The sequence below is a fragment of the Saccoglossus kowalevskii genome, chromosome 15, assembly GCF_978046115.1.
Source record: "Saccoglossus kowalevskii chromosome 15, keSacKowa6.1, whole genome shotgun sequence".
NCBI classification, from domain to species: Eukaryota; Metazoa; Hemichordata; class Enteropneusta; family Harrimaniidae; genus Saccoglossus; species Saccoglossus kowalevskii.
In genome coordinates, this window is record NC_140655.1 from 11730529 (window position 1) to 11745107 (window position 14579).

At 32.4% G+C, this 14579-nt stretch overlaps 1 protein-coding gene and 1 long non-coding RNA gene across 2 annotated transcripts in view; both read right to left on the bottom strand.

Moving 5' to 3' along the window:
• Nucleotides 1-2067: 2067 nt before the first annotated feature.
• Nucleotides 2068-14579, bottom strand: part of LOC146733939 (uncharacterized) — a 51436-nt gene continuing 38924 nt past the window's right edge. The window contains exons 5-7 of the mRNA XM_085508424.1: nucleotides 4873-4918; nucleotides 3950-4104; nucleotides 2068-2189 (exon numbers count right to left, since the gene is read on the bottom strand). Of these exons, the coding sequence (XP_085364550.1) occupies nucleotides 2078-2189; nucleotides 3950-4104; nucleotides 4873-4918 (313 nt within the window). The 3' untranslated portion in view covers nucleotides 2068-2077. The remainder of the gene's footprint in view (nucleotides 2190-3949; nucleotides 4105-4872; nucleotides 4919-14579) is intronic.
• Nucleotides 7433-9800, bottom strand: LOC146733940 (uncharacterized). Its single transcript, XR_014931662.1, has 2 exons — nucleotides 9518-9800; nucleotides 7433-7678 (listed from the first exon to the last, which is right to left on the bottom strand). It is a non-coding gene; the product is annotated as an uncharacterized LOC146733940 (long non-coding RNA).

Here is a 14579-nt window from a genome sequence, read left to right on the forward strand (position 1 = left end):
CAATGTAATTGAAAAGCAGGGCTGTCCGTAGACGACAATGTAATTGAAAAGCAGGGCTGTCCGTAGACGACAATGTAATTGAAAAGCAGGGCTGTCCGTAGACGACAGCTAGTCGATTCACGTACTAGCATCTTCACTCCTGTCACAGTAAGAAGGAATAGCCAACTTTAAAATACAAATGAAATAACATGCTGGGTACAATCAATTGTCAAATGAACACCAGATCCAGCTGGTTATTTATTGAAAAACAAAATGTATTCTAAATTAACAATAATATTTTTAGTTTTGTTTTGTCTATAATTTATTTAAAATTAACAGAATCTACAGACTCGTTGACACATACATTGGAAATGTTTTCCTTGTATTCTACAATCCAGTAGTGTTTGTATACCTTGAATAAAAATAATTTTGATACTAAATAGCAAATTGTCCTTGAATATAATAAAATAAGTGATATTTGTTGTGTATTATGTACATATTTACATCAAAACACTAATAATTTTTATCTAGCAATTCGTGATTTCTATATTGTTTACCCAGTTGAAAACATTACAATCATTTGTTTACAGTATATTATGATGTGATATATTACATGTGTACCCGTTTGTACGGCAATTGTATCAACTGACCCCCCCCCCTGTAAGCATCATAAGCGTTTTTGAGTTTTGTACAGTTCACAAGAAATATTATTCAACAGACCCAGCAACAGTGTTTCTGTCAAGTGTATTATATAGCTTTAGTGTTCCAATATTTCCGAATTTGTTGCCATACCAACTGCTTTTGCCCAACAATAGGTGATTTTCCGTCCACTGTGACATCTTGTATAATGAATTAATGGCATGGACCGAACGTTTTGTGATAATACACAAATCATTTGATTTTGAACTAGAATTTTCTTTTAATGCCCAGAAAGTGATCCTTCAGAGGGTAATATGGTGTTGCGATATTCTTCCTTGACCATCAAATTATATAGGACATTATTGAGAGCGAAAAAGCCTCAAAATACTTTTATGTTTGTACAATCTTACATGATGACCTTTGATTGTTTTGTTTCTACGTTTGATTTCATGTATAATGCAGGATGTTGCAATGAATGGAAAATTCTCCATTGGTGAAGTTGCATGTATAATTATTAGATTAAAAACTGATACAGCCTTTGAAAGATAATGTACAAAGATAATATGGAATCATTTACATGTAAAATAACATCTTAAATATGATATAAATTTTACAAAATAAGCTTTGTAAATGTACAATATCAAAAATACTATTTACATTTTTTACAATATAACGTAAAAACAGGAAATGTAATTTAAATAATTTTAACCTGTGTAAACCAAAGTGATGTACCTTTTGTGATTTACAGAATTTACAGGAAATAAGATGAATCCAGTCAGAGGTATTTTGGTAAGTAAATTAGAAGTAATCTGGGAAATTAGTGGTCAGTTTATTGACTGGATCCCAGTTGGCATAGGGTTTGGTTTAGACAAGTTTTACTGTGGTACCATACTTGCTCTATTAGCTAGTCACTATTTCAAGCCGGTGTCGCAGTTACTGGTATACTGCCCTCAATGGTACTTATTATATACAAGGACACAGACTGGAGAATCTTGGCAGCAGTGGGTTTGTGTATCTCTGTTGTGTACCGCTAACCAATCATGGTAGTTTTAGTTATTATTCGTCATGCAATTGATGTGCCGAGAAGGCAGTGTCGTGGCAATAATTGCTAAATAAAACAGTTGTGTTTAACTAGATCATGCACAGAGATACGAGTAAGAGTACAGTAGATGGAATATAATTTCTACTGAGGTACAGACTTGTCGTTTGAACAAATCTGTGAAAACAAGAGAGCAGAGTAAGAGCAGCAACCAAGGACTAGAACCGAGTCTATTCGTACTATACGCTTATATAAATAGCAGAAATGTGTTTACGTTTGTCTTGTGTGCACTTTTCACAAAGATGTGCTTCTATTAGGTCAAATACAGTTTGGTATAGGAATGTCAATTCTCTCCATTGTATTGAAGGAACATACCACACTGCTGTTTACATTTCTTTTTCATTATATTGTTAAATGATCTTAAGATACTACACAGGAGGATGCATTATCACCATAATATTCCTGTGTATCGTCAGTTGACAGTTTTGGAATACCATCAAGTTCCTTTAAATCTGGTAAAGTCTTGAATACTCTGAAAAGATAACATAATATTATACGTGTTAGTTATAAATACTTAATTCTGTATAATGTGATGAATATAAATGAATAATATACCATATAGTATTTTTTGTGAAAATGCGAACAATTGCTTTTTTTTAATTCACGTTTTCAATTATTTTAGAACCAAATTAAGGAGTTTCACTCTTCCCCGGCGCCTAAATTAAAGATTTTATATTGCCCAAGAACGTGTTTATGTGGATTGGTGTCAATGTAGAAGATAGTGGATGAAAATTAAAACGGCATTAATTATTTCATTTTAAAAGAAATGATGCATTTGGCTGCTGTATCATGAAAACATGACTGTGACATTTAAAATTTCGCATGTACCGGATTTTGCCGTAAATTTGCCCATTCGAAAAATCTTCCTGGGCGGTTTCACGGCTGGTGGACCCTTATTTGGGGTTCAAATTTTCAAAAAAATATCATCAAATATGTTTAGGGGGCTTATATTTTCATTGAAAAATCCACCTAAGCCGATTTTCATCACCGGCAGTTGGACCACCCAAAATCAAAGAAACCATTACAGAAGCTAATCTAAAATGTTATACATTTTTTTTCTTGCTGGATTAAAAAGTAGACAGCGCATCTTTCTCCAAAAAAATCACATTAACAAACCTCATGCGCCAAATACAATTATATTGTTTCATTTTATTAGTAAAAGACGTTTCAAATAAAAACGAACTGCAACTGCATTGCTTAGTAGCAAATGATCGCGGTATCTCAATCCGGTTATGCTGTGTTTTACAATTGTTGATTTTTACCGAGTAATGATTATAATAACGTGCAAAAAATAAATTCGTTGAATTGTTATGAAATGCAAATAAATTTCAACTTGTTTCATCGTAAGCGAATGTTTATGATCGCATTTTCTGCACTCGCATCTCCTCGATGCTGTAGAAATGAATATCCGCCATGTTTGACCTGAGACGGTGTTCTTTGACCTGACTATCAAATCGATAATTAACCAATGAAAACGATGGAAAAGTGTTCAAAATACCATAGCCTTTTAAATGTTAATGTTATTGAATGCAGCACGGAAGAGATTTGCCAATGTTGTTGTACGATCTTTTGGCTTGAATTAGGCATCAGAAACGATTAAAATACCACCTTAAAAAAACTGCCGAAAAATCGCCCTAGGCGGTTTCTTGATCCCAATTTTTTTTTTTTTTAAACCCGAACTGCTGTTTAACAGCCCTGGGCGAATTTACTGCAGAATCCGGTAGTATACAATACTGTAGAAATGTTGGTATTCATTGGGTTAAATTATGGTGGTTTAAATAAATTGTGTTGATATTCCAGAAGTTTTAATTTCATTGATTTGGGAATTAAACAACGCGTACACCGGTATTCCCCGTGTTTCAATTTAGCATACATAGCTATAAGCAAAATGAGCAATCAAAGAAAGCTTAGAAAGAACTCCCATGTGCTGAGAGTATTGGAGACACATTAAATATAATTCGAAATTACTTAGCTGAAAACTAATTATGCAAATCAGAAAATTAATATGAACAGATTTGAGTGTAAAACTAATGAGGTCTGTGCAATGTAACAGAAAATCTATGTTTCCAAGTTTAATTGAAATGTGATTAGAACCAAAAAATTATGAATTATTATGCTTATTAGGGAATTAATATGAACAGATTTTTACCCCAAACTAATTAGGTTTGTACATTGTCCTAGAGCATGTTTGTACTAAGTTTCATTGAGATTGACTTCAGTAAAATATCTCACCTGTATCGATAATTCTCTGTGAAGACGAGGGGATTACCTCTCAAGTCTAAACTTTCCAGAGGTGTCCGCTTCCTTAATACTGCAAGTCCATCCAGAGTTTGGATATGATTGTCAGCAAGGTTTAAGATCTTCAATTGTGGGGCTTTGGGAAGGTACTGGGAATTAAAATAAAACAAGTACAATATGTGAGACTTTAACTGATATGACTGTAAACGTTGAAACCTGAAAGTGTCACAAATACAACTTGGGGCGGGACAAAATATGATGGTCACCACGCAAGTGTCTAAGTCACGGCTTTTATTAGAGAAAATAACAAAAATCCAGTTTCATAAAAAATAACAAATTTAGTGACAATTTCAAAATACAAAGCATCATGAGGGCTCAGTATTTGTACTGCTAACAAGACCACAATGACAATTATTTATCACTTGGTGATTATAGACCACAACCTGACATGTGTACCAAATTTAAATCAAATTGGTTCATGAGCCTATATTCCCAGCAAGCACTAATAACACGTGGTCAAAAAAAAACATGAATTCTAAACCCCCCCAAAATGATACTTGAAAATATCAAGAAAGTACAGCCTTTATAAGAAAAGAAAACAAGTTTACTGTAAATGCATTAATTATTTGCTGGTTTTATGTGAACATAAAGAATAACAATAGAACTCATTGTTTTCCTGTCAAGTTCATGGACTTTAGAAAAACAACAGTGAAATGGCTCAAAACATCGAAATGGTGAAAATAAATTGTTTTACAGTATTATACAAATAAACTGCCTGTATGCACCAGCAATAGAAACCAGACGTAATGTACACATACCATTGTAATGCATAATTATTGTATGTGAGCATACAAAAACAACATTTACTGTCTATATTAAGACTTACCATAATGTTTACATGTTAAATGAATACTTACCTTAAAGTGTTCAAAATAATTCATGCGCAATGTCAGATGTGTACATCTGAAATAGATCACATAAGCAAGACAGAATTAGTATTACCCAGCACCAAATCAACAGAAACAAAACTTATAAATGGCGTTGTTTTTCCCATAATTCATTTTGGCTATCCGTGGAGTCTTTTATAATAAAAAAAAATTGTAATCATTGTTTTCTAAATTTGTTGCATGCAGTAGTCTTTTTTATGCAATAGCAGAAAAAAACAATAATCTAATGCGTCAATTGAAGTTAGTGAGGTTAGAATGATCATCGTAGAGTGGTGTTAAAGTTCTAAGACATATCCAGACTGTACACAACACAGAGAAGGCCGATTTGAGTGTAAAACTGAATAGGTCTGCACAATGTAACAGACCATTTGTGTACCAAGTTCCCTTGAAATAGAATAATTAGTACTTCAGATACGGTAAAATTCCTTTTTGAGGCCGCGGCTTTAATTAATGGACGAATTTAGATGCGTGAAGTCTTGTTGCGGCTTTAATTAGAGCATTCACTTTGGTAACAGTGGGAATTTTTTTCAGAAAACAAAGGCCAGAAGGGATAATGATATGCTAATGAGATGCACGACACTCGATTGCAACTTTGTTGCGATTCTAAGGCACTTTCGAATTTTTACACACAGACAAACTTGTACACAAACGAAATTTCACACTGTATAACATACTGCACAATAAATAATATCTACAAATAGATTTGTATGCATTTGCAGATTACGGTACTGTATACTACAATCTCTAGAATGGACTTATTCGTTAGCACCGGTCACTCTTTTAGTAACCGTGCAGACAGAGTGACAGTACATTCCATGTTTAATCTAGACATCGGGGAAATTAAAATAAAAAAGTCAATAAAAAAAATGATAACGAAAAAAATACTCAGTATATTATTTAATGTAATATATATTTATTTTCTTATTTTTGATAACGAAAAGTATATTCTAAAAGAAGTCAAAACAAAAACGAATGCATTCTTAGTAGCAAATGATCACGGTAACGGTCATGCTGCGTTTCACACAAGTGAATAACTTACTTGTTTTCGAAGTGTTACAATTGCTGATTATTAATCAGTAGTGATTACAATAATGTACAAAATATAAATTCGTTGAATTGTTGTGAAAATTCAAATTAGTTTCACCGCAAGCGAATGATTTTGGTCACATATAAATGCTCGATCCGCCATGATATCCGCCATGTTAGTTCAAACATCTTTACCCTTACGAAAATGTTCTATAGAAAGTCTATAAAACTTTTGATAGACTTTCTATAGACTTCTATCAACATTTTTCTATTGATTTTTATAGAAGTTTTTCAAAGAATTTCTATAGAAAACATATAAAAGTTTTATAGCATTTTCGCCCGTTGTTCTATAAAACTTCTTTAGAAAATTCTATAAAACTCCTATAAACATGCTATAAAACTTCTATGGAAATCCTATAAAACTTATATAGACATCCTATAAAACTTCTATAAAACTCCTATAGACATCCTATAAAACTTCTATAAAACTCCTACAGACATCCTATAAAACTTCTATAAACATTCTATAAAACTCCTATAGACATTCTATAAAACTTATATAAACATTCTATAAAACTTCTATTAACATTCTATAAAACTCATATAGACATTCTATAAAACGTCTTTAGACATCCTATAAAACTCCTATAAACATTCTATAAAACTCCTATAGACATTCTATAAAAACTCCTATAGACATTCTATAAAAACTCCTATAGACATTCTATAAAACTTCTATGGACATCTTATAAAACTTCTATAGACATTCTATAAAACTCCTATAGACATTCTATAAAAACTCCTGTAGACATTCTATAAAACTCCTATAGACATTCTATAAAACTCCTATAGACATTCTATAAAACTTCTATAGACATCCTATAAAACTCCTATAAACATTCTATAAAACTCCTATAGACATTCTATAAAACATCTATAGACATTCTATAAAATTCCTATAGACATTCTATAAAAACTCCTATAGACATTCTATAAAAACTCCTATAGACATTCTATAAAACTTCTATAGACATTCTATAAAACTCCTATAGACATTCTATAAAACTCCTATAGACATTCTATAAAACTCCTATAGACATTCTATAAAACTCCTATAGACATTCTATAAAACTCCTATAAACATTCTATAAAACTTCTATAGACATCCTATAAAACTCCTATAAACATTCTATAAAACTTCTATAGACATCTTATAAAACTCCTATAAACATTCTATAGACATCCTATAAAACTCCTATAAACATTCTATAAAACTCCTATAGACATTCTATAAAACATCTATAGACATTCGTAAAATTCCTATAGACATTCTATAAAACTTCTATAGACATCCTATAAAACTCCTATAAATATTCTATAAAACTCCTATAGACATTCTATAAATCTCTATAGAAATTATATACAATGTCTATCAAAGTTAAATGCTGTAGCATTTACATACATAATTCACATCCAATCTTGAAAAAATAACGAGCACAATACATGTTTTATGTCATATATTAAATAATTCCTCTGAAGTTTCATACAGACTCAAAAAAATTGCAATAAGTAAATATATACTTTGTCAATAAATTAAACTTATATCAATGTGGTTAAGTAGGTGTAAATGGTAGGAACCGCATAATAGTTTTTTTGCTAGAAATTGCGATAACAGAGTAAAAAGCTTTTCTTTCTTATGATTACAACTGCATCATACACTTTGGACTTGAAGAACTGCTGATACTACAGTCTGTAATGAAACAAAACAAAATAACTAAATTAATAAATGTACACATTGTTATAGCAGCATTCTACTTGCATATACAGTATGATGCTAAATACAACTGATGTCATTATGATGCAGTAGTGTTTTATCATTCTTGTGCATGGAATATTTAGTTTTGTTTTCAAAATAGCAAACTTGATTAGGTTCAAGGTGAACACAACCCTAAATCCTATATACTAAATTATTTGGAATACAATTGTCATGACAGGGGTTGCAGATATCAAGAATATTGTAGTCGGTATTATATTTTAGACGTCTAATGAGAATAAAATTAAGACCTTCAACTGGTTCTAAAATACTTTAAAGCATGTTATTTTAGCTAATTTAAACCATAATTTCAAGAATTCACTCATTTACCTAAATTCAAATTCATTAAAATGGCATGTACCTATTTCAAAGAAATACAAAAAGTACTCTTACTTTAATGTACCAATATGCACTGGTTTTAATTTGGGTTATTAAATACAAGTAAAAACAACTTAAATAAAAATGTACTACATGTACATTAGGAGCAAATGATCATGCCATTTCACAGGTGAAACTTAATTAATTTAATGTAATAATATGCACTGGTTTTAATTTGGGTTAGTAAATGCATTTCACAGGTGAAATTTAATTGTTTTGTTGCAATTGTTGATTATTACTCAGTCGTAATCATAATTGCATATAAAATATCAGTTTGTTGGTTTGTCATGAAGTAGATGTACAAGTAAAATTTATTTTCATTTTAGCAGCAAATGTTCATGATCGCTGCACACACAAACTCAATGTAAAATAAAACCCGCCATGTTTATTTTATGCATCAGCTGACTTGAAATTGTACGCATTATTTGACCTGATAAGTCAAACTGGTTGTTAACAATTCCGAATGGTTAGGGGTAAACATATCCAGGAATTTTTGATAAATTGAAGATAAATTGAAAAAGTACTGTGGAATACTTTATTTTTGCTGGAAATGATTTTCACTGAAAAGGCTTTTTGGGTGTTTTGCTTGGAATTTATTTCCACTGATTTTTGATGAGTTTAATGTGAAATATAGGAAAAAAGTATATTCGCTAGATTTTATTTTCACGGAATCATCCCTTCAGCGAAAATAAATTCCAAGCGAAAATAAAGTATTCTACAGTATTTAACACTTTTCAGCACGATATCAGCTAATTGTTGAACAGAGTTTACCTATTCATTTTCGTCATGATTTTGTATCCTTGAATGGGCTTCAATAACCATGAAACAAAGTTTTGTATGGGTGTTGTATCAATCAAATTCTTTAGCATTAATTCAATAATGATTGTGCGTATGCAGTTATTTTTTAACTTAAATTTTTATTGTTTTTTCATGAAAGTTGAATTTCTCTTTAATTTTGGTTTTACTTGTTTTACTTACACAAAATCTAAAGAAGTTGTACACACATTTTTAACTTACATCCGAGATGCAAAAACAATTAATTCTGGATCTAAGGAAAATGTTATCCATGTATAAGCTCATATTCATTAGAAATAAACTTCAGAAGTTTCAAATTACACAATGTGACACTCTATTCATAAATCATTATTTTTGAAAATCAAATTAAGAATACAGAGTTGTCAAGGACCAGACTCAGACACATGCTCAGTCATTGTAAAGTTTACTTTACAATCCTCATTTGCATAATTTATGCATGGCGCTATTTTAAAAATAGTAAACAAAGGAATAAAATGAAAGAAAGAAAAAAATTATAATATGGTGTGTCATCTTCATTTATATTGTTCTCAAATGAAACTTGAATTTACATGGCAGGAAAACAATTACATTTGAACCACTTACCGATCTACAGGCTTCATAATGCTCTGACAGCATTATCTCCTTTGTCTTGAATCTTTGTCAAACTTGTCTAGCTGGGGAGATCCCAGAAAACTGTCTGGGTTATGATCACAACTCCTTCCAGACACCAAATAAATGTGCATTGATTTTGTATCCATGTGTACTCTGCCATTTCACTGAGTGCCTGCCCTCAGCATAAATGCAAGGTGCACACATGCTTCAAACATTTGAACTGAGAACAATCAACAGCAACTAAGCAACAGTCGGCCATTTTGAAAAGTGCATTGCATTATGGGAACCCCAGTCTGGTCAGGAATGAAAATTGAGGGCGCTTCAGTAGTGGGGGGTGGTGGTGGTGGATAGATTGACAGAATGTAGGAATGAAAACAAATTTTAAAACACATGTTCTGACAACCTCAGTTGAGCACTTCATATTAGTAGCAATTACAATAAATGATGGCTTATGACATACAGTTTTAGGTTTCATAGAAGTTTTATAAGAATCGTATAGTTTTTTTATAAAATATTTATCTAGAAACCAATTTGAATGAAAGTTAATAGTAAAACAAATTACATGTATGTCATGTCCTGACCACCTCAGTTTAGCACTACTCATTAGTGGAAATTACAATAATTGCTGGCTTTGCATTTATTTTTGGGCTTTTGACAAACAATATTAGGTTTCATAGAAGTTTTATAAGAATCGTATAGTTTTCTTATAAAATATTTACCTAGAAAACAATATGAATGAAAATTAATAGTAAAACAATTACATGTATGTCATGTCCTGACCACCTCAGTTTAGCACTACTCATGAGTGGAAATTACAATAATTGCTGGCTTTGCATTTATTTTTGGGCTTTTGACAAACAATATTAGGTTTCATAGAAGTTTCAAAAGAATCGTATAGTTTTTTTATAAAATATTTACCTAGAAAGCAATATGAATGAAAGTTAATAATAAAACAAATTACAAGTATGTCATGTACTGACCATCTCAGTTTAATACTACACATTAGTGGAAATTACAATAATTGCTGGCTTTGCATTTATTTTAGGGCTTATAACATACAATATTAGGTTTTATAGAAGTTTTAAAAGAATCATATAGATTTTTGATAGATATTTTTTTATAAATTGTAGGAATGAAAAACATCTCTTATAACCATTTTTCCATTCCTGATTTGAGTTTACAAGCGAGAATGAGATGAATACAATTTAATAATGAAACCTCATTGTGTAAACAGAGTTGTTCTGCTCTTCAGAAATTCTTTAGAAATTCTATACAGATTCTACTAATCAGAAATAAGACTTTAATAATACACTATATTGACTTAAACATGAAAAATTATATAAGAAATCTCCCCTCATTAGAATTAATGTAAATACAATCAGTTTATAAAAGACCTAAAGAGAATCCTTAAAATGTCTATAGAAATGCTATAAAGAAAATCTATACAAATTCTACAGAAAAGTCAAGTCTATTCAGATTCTATAAGATTTCTACAGAAGTCTATACAAGTCTATAGAAGTTTTATAGAACTTTTTCGTAAGGGTAGTGACTTGAAACTGTTATGTTGACGTGATAGGTCAAGTCGCTAATTAACCAATCGAAAAGCTGGATGGTGGCAACGTGATTAAATTACCATAGCTCTTTTAAATACGTTAATGTAGTTCAGCGACCTCATGGTAAACGAAACACGGAAGAGATTTACCGTTGTTGTAGTGCGATCGTTTGGCTTTGATTTTGATGGGAAAACGGCATGATTTTTTTTTTAAATCAAGAAATTAGTTGTTTTCGAAAGATAAGCTGAGCATTGAAGAAGAATTTGACACTTTTGAAGATAATAACAGCTCATTGTCGAAACGCAGTTTACCCAGTCACGTTACCCACAATAAACCTGTACTCTGGAATAAGCGTCAATGACTACGAAAAACCTTAATTAGAATATAATTTAAGCGTCGGGAATCATTGAAATGTTCGAAAAATTATGCCTTAATTTAAAATTAAATGGTATATCTTTTTCTGAAATATGTGATGGCTGTTTGGTTTGTGAAAGTTTGGGGTGCGGCTTATATTGCAGACTTTTCCCTGGGATCAAAACTTGTCAATTTCAACATGAAACAATGTCTCAAGTTAGGGGTGCGGCTTCTATTAAAGCTGCGGCCTCAAAAAGGAATTTTACGGTATTAGTGTGAAAGCTTAAAATTGGTTAATTATGCAATTTAGGTAATTAACATGTACAGATTTTAACTCAAATTAATCAGATCTGTCTATTGTCTTAGAGCATCTATGTACCAAATTTCATTGAAATGTGACAATTAGTACTTGAGATATCAGTGGAAAAGCTGAAAATTAACTAATTATGCAAACAATTGATCTCTGCATAGTCATTGAGTATGTACCAAGTTTCATTAAAAAAAATCAATTAATTATGCAAATTAGGTAATTAATATGTACTTATATTACTCTAAAAACTATCAGGTGTGTGCAGTGTCCTATGACATCCATGTACGAGGTTTCATTAAAATGAGATGATTAGTATTTGAGATAATGATTAATCAATTTTCGGCTTTTCCACTGAATCATAGTAATATGACCAAAATAAAAACAGCAGTTATTCGGCCATCTTTGATCTGATTATGAAACACACTGATATGTATGATGTATGTGCCAAATACGAATGAAAATAGTACATAAATTGTGGAAATATAGTAGTAAGGCCAAAAAGTCAGATGGCTGTCAATCGGCTATCCTTGACCAGATTTTGAAACAAATTGTCATGGACATGCATCCTAACATGTATAAAGTACATTTTAACTGACAGAGCACGTCCAAGATACCGCATAAAAAAAAAAAAAACAAGATGCCTGCCAGTCGACCATCTTTGATCCAATTGCGAAATAAATCGTTATGGACATGTATAATCTATGTACAAGTTTGAATAACAATTGACAAAGCATGTCCAAAATACAACATTTTCAAAAAACAAGATGGCTGCCAGTCGGTCATTTTGAATCGAATCGCTAAACCACTGCATTTGCATATGTCCCACATAAGGTACTAGGCACATGCAAAGAATGAACGGAATCGGTCCAAGGGAATCTGAAATATGACTCCGGACGGACGCACGGACGCACGAACGGACAGAAGGACGGAGACCGAATTATAAGTCCCCGTTTTTGGACTTCGTCCGAACGCGGACTAATAAAAAAATGACTGATATAAATACTGGTCACATTTGGCACACATAACACATGCAAAATACATTATTTTTAGGCGAGTAACACGTATCTATAAATGAGAGTAACTCACCGTACAGTTTTCCCAGTTTTCAGTTTTATTTCGGTGATCTAATTTATCCTTTCCAACTTTGGAATGATGCAGTTTATTACCGTCTTCATCTGTCACTCTGTACAAGTTGTGTTCTTTTTTCTCTGGTGCTTTCCTAACCCGTGGACAGTTTAGTTCGTTTCCCTTCACGTCGGTTTCTCTCAAATCATGCCATACCGAATGGCGTAATTTATGGGACGGTAACTGTGAAAGCAAACATGTGTACAGCTAAATTCAAATTGTATTTTATAGTAGTACATGTAATTTATGTATTTTATAATTTATCAAGCTTCTATATACATAATGCTATATTATAATCTCCAAATAGCACATCAGACAGGACATGTTATTAATGCTATTATGCACCATGATCAATTCCAATAAAAACCCAACTTACCTGAGTGGAGTACAGTCTATATGGTGGTGGTAGTCTTGGCTTCTTTGTGACAAATGAGGGCACACTGGGTTCATTGTCAGTCAGCGATACAGCAGTAGTACTAATACAAATTTAAAGACATAACAACAGCTTCAGTATATCAAGAACTCAAGTCACCCTAATAACAGAACACAAAAAGATGAGTCAATGTGTCTCTCAGAACGTTTCCCAGCATGTATGTGGTACGTTTTTGACTCCCATGTGCGAAGCACAAAATGGGAGTCTTTGCAGTTAGTGTGTCTGTATGTGTGTGTGTATGTGTGTATGTGTGTATGTGTGTATGTGTGTACTCGCATTACTATATGCTTCGAGGACGTTGATAGGTTATTTGACCTGCCTCCGAGGACGTCTCAATGCTAGCGAGGACATTTTCAGGGTCCTCGGATTAAAGTGCTATAGAATGGCTTCAAATGACCTATTAACCACGTGACACCATTCTGAGACACGTCCTCGAAGAACGCGTAAAGTGTGAAAAATTTACACATTTTCGTTGGAGGCCCATTTCAGCCTCGGGCGCCCCCAATTTGACAGATACACACATTTCAAAGATACACGCAATTCAACAGTTATAACGCGTCTCACTGGTTAGTGCGCCACCTTTTAATGGCATATAGCAAAGGTATTACCACAATTCTAGTTTTAAGTGAGATCCGAGGACCCCGGGGGACATGAGAGGCCTCATTGTTGTCCAAAACATGATACACAATGTGTAAAGGTAGCGAGAAGGGTTTGATGACGTTTCTGATTAAAGCATTCTCTGTCTATTATCTCATTCAGAACCGTAATTTAGCTTATATATTTCAAAAGCCTAAGTATAGAGGGACACGTTGGCACAATCTGGAGAGTCAATGTTTACATAATTACTACGTGACCGCAAAAATGGCAAAACTTTTTGTAAAAATGACCAAGTCTGCGATTGCGAGAGTACAATGAGGGAATTTCCGGGTGAAATTTGGGCAAGGCATTGTCTGTAATCAAGTCTATTGAAATGCGTCTTCCATAGTCAAAAGACCTATTCTTCCGATTTCTACGCAGGTTTGTTTTTGGTCCCCTAATTACTCCACACTTGGCACCTTTAACATACTATTATTCTGTGACAAAGCATTTTCCTAAAAAAAACAGAAATATTTCGCACACCATCATTATCTTTTGAATGATAACTGCGAGTTTGAATGTCCTAGTCCGAAGGCACTTGATTTGGCGGTGGTCCCAATAAGTCGTACTCAATCAAAACTTCAACTCAAGAAAAACGCGAAAAACAGTTTTCGATAATAAAACATTGGAAATTTGCTGTGT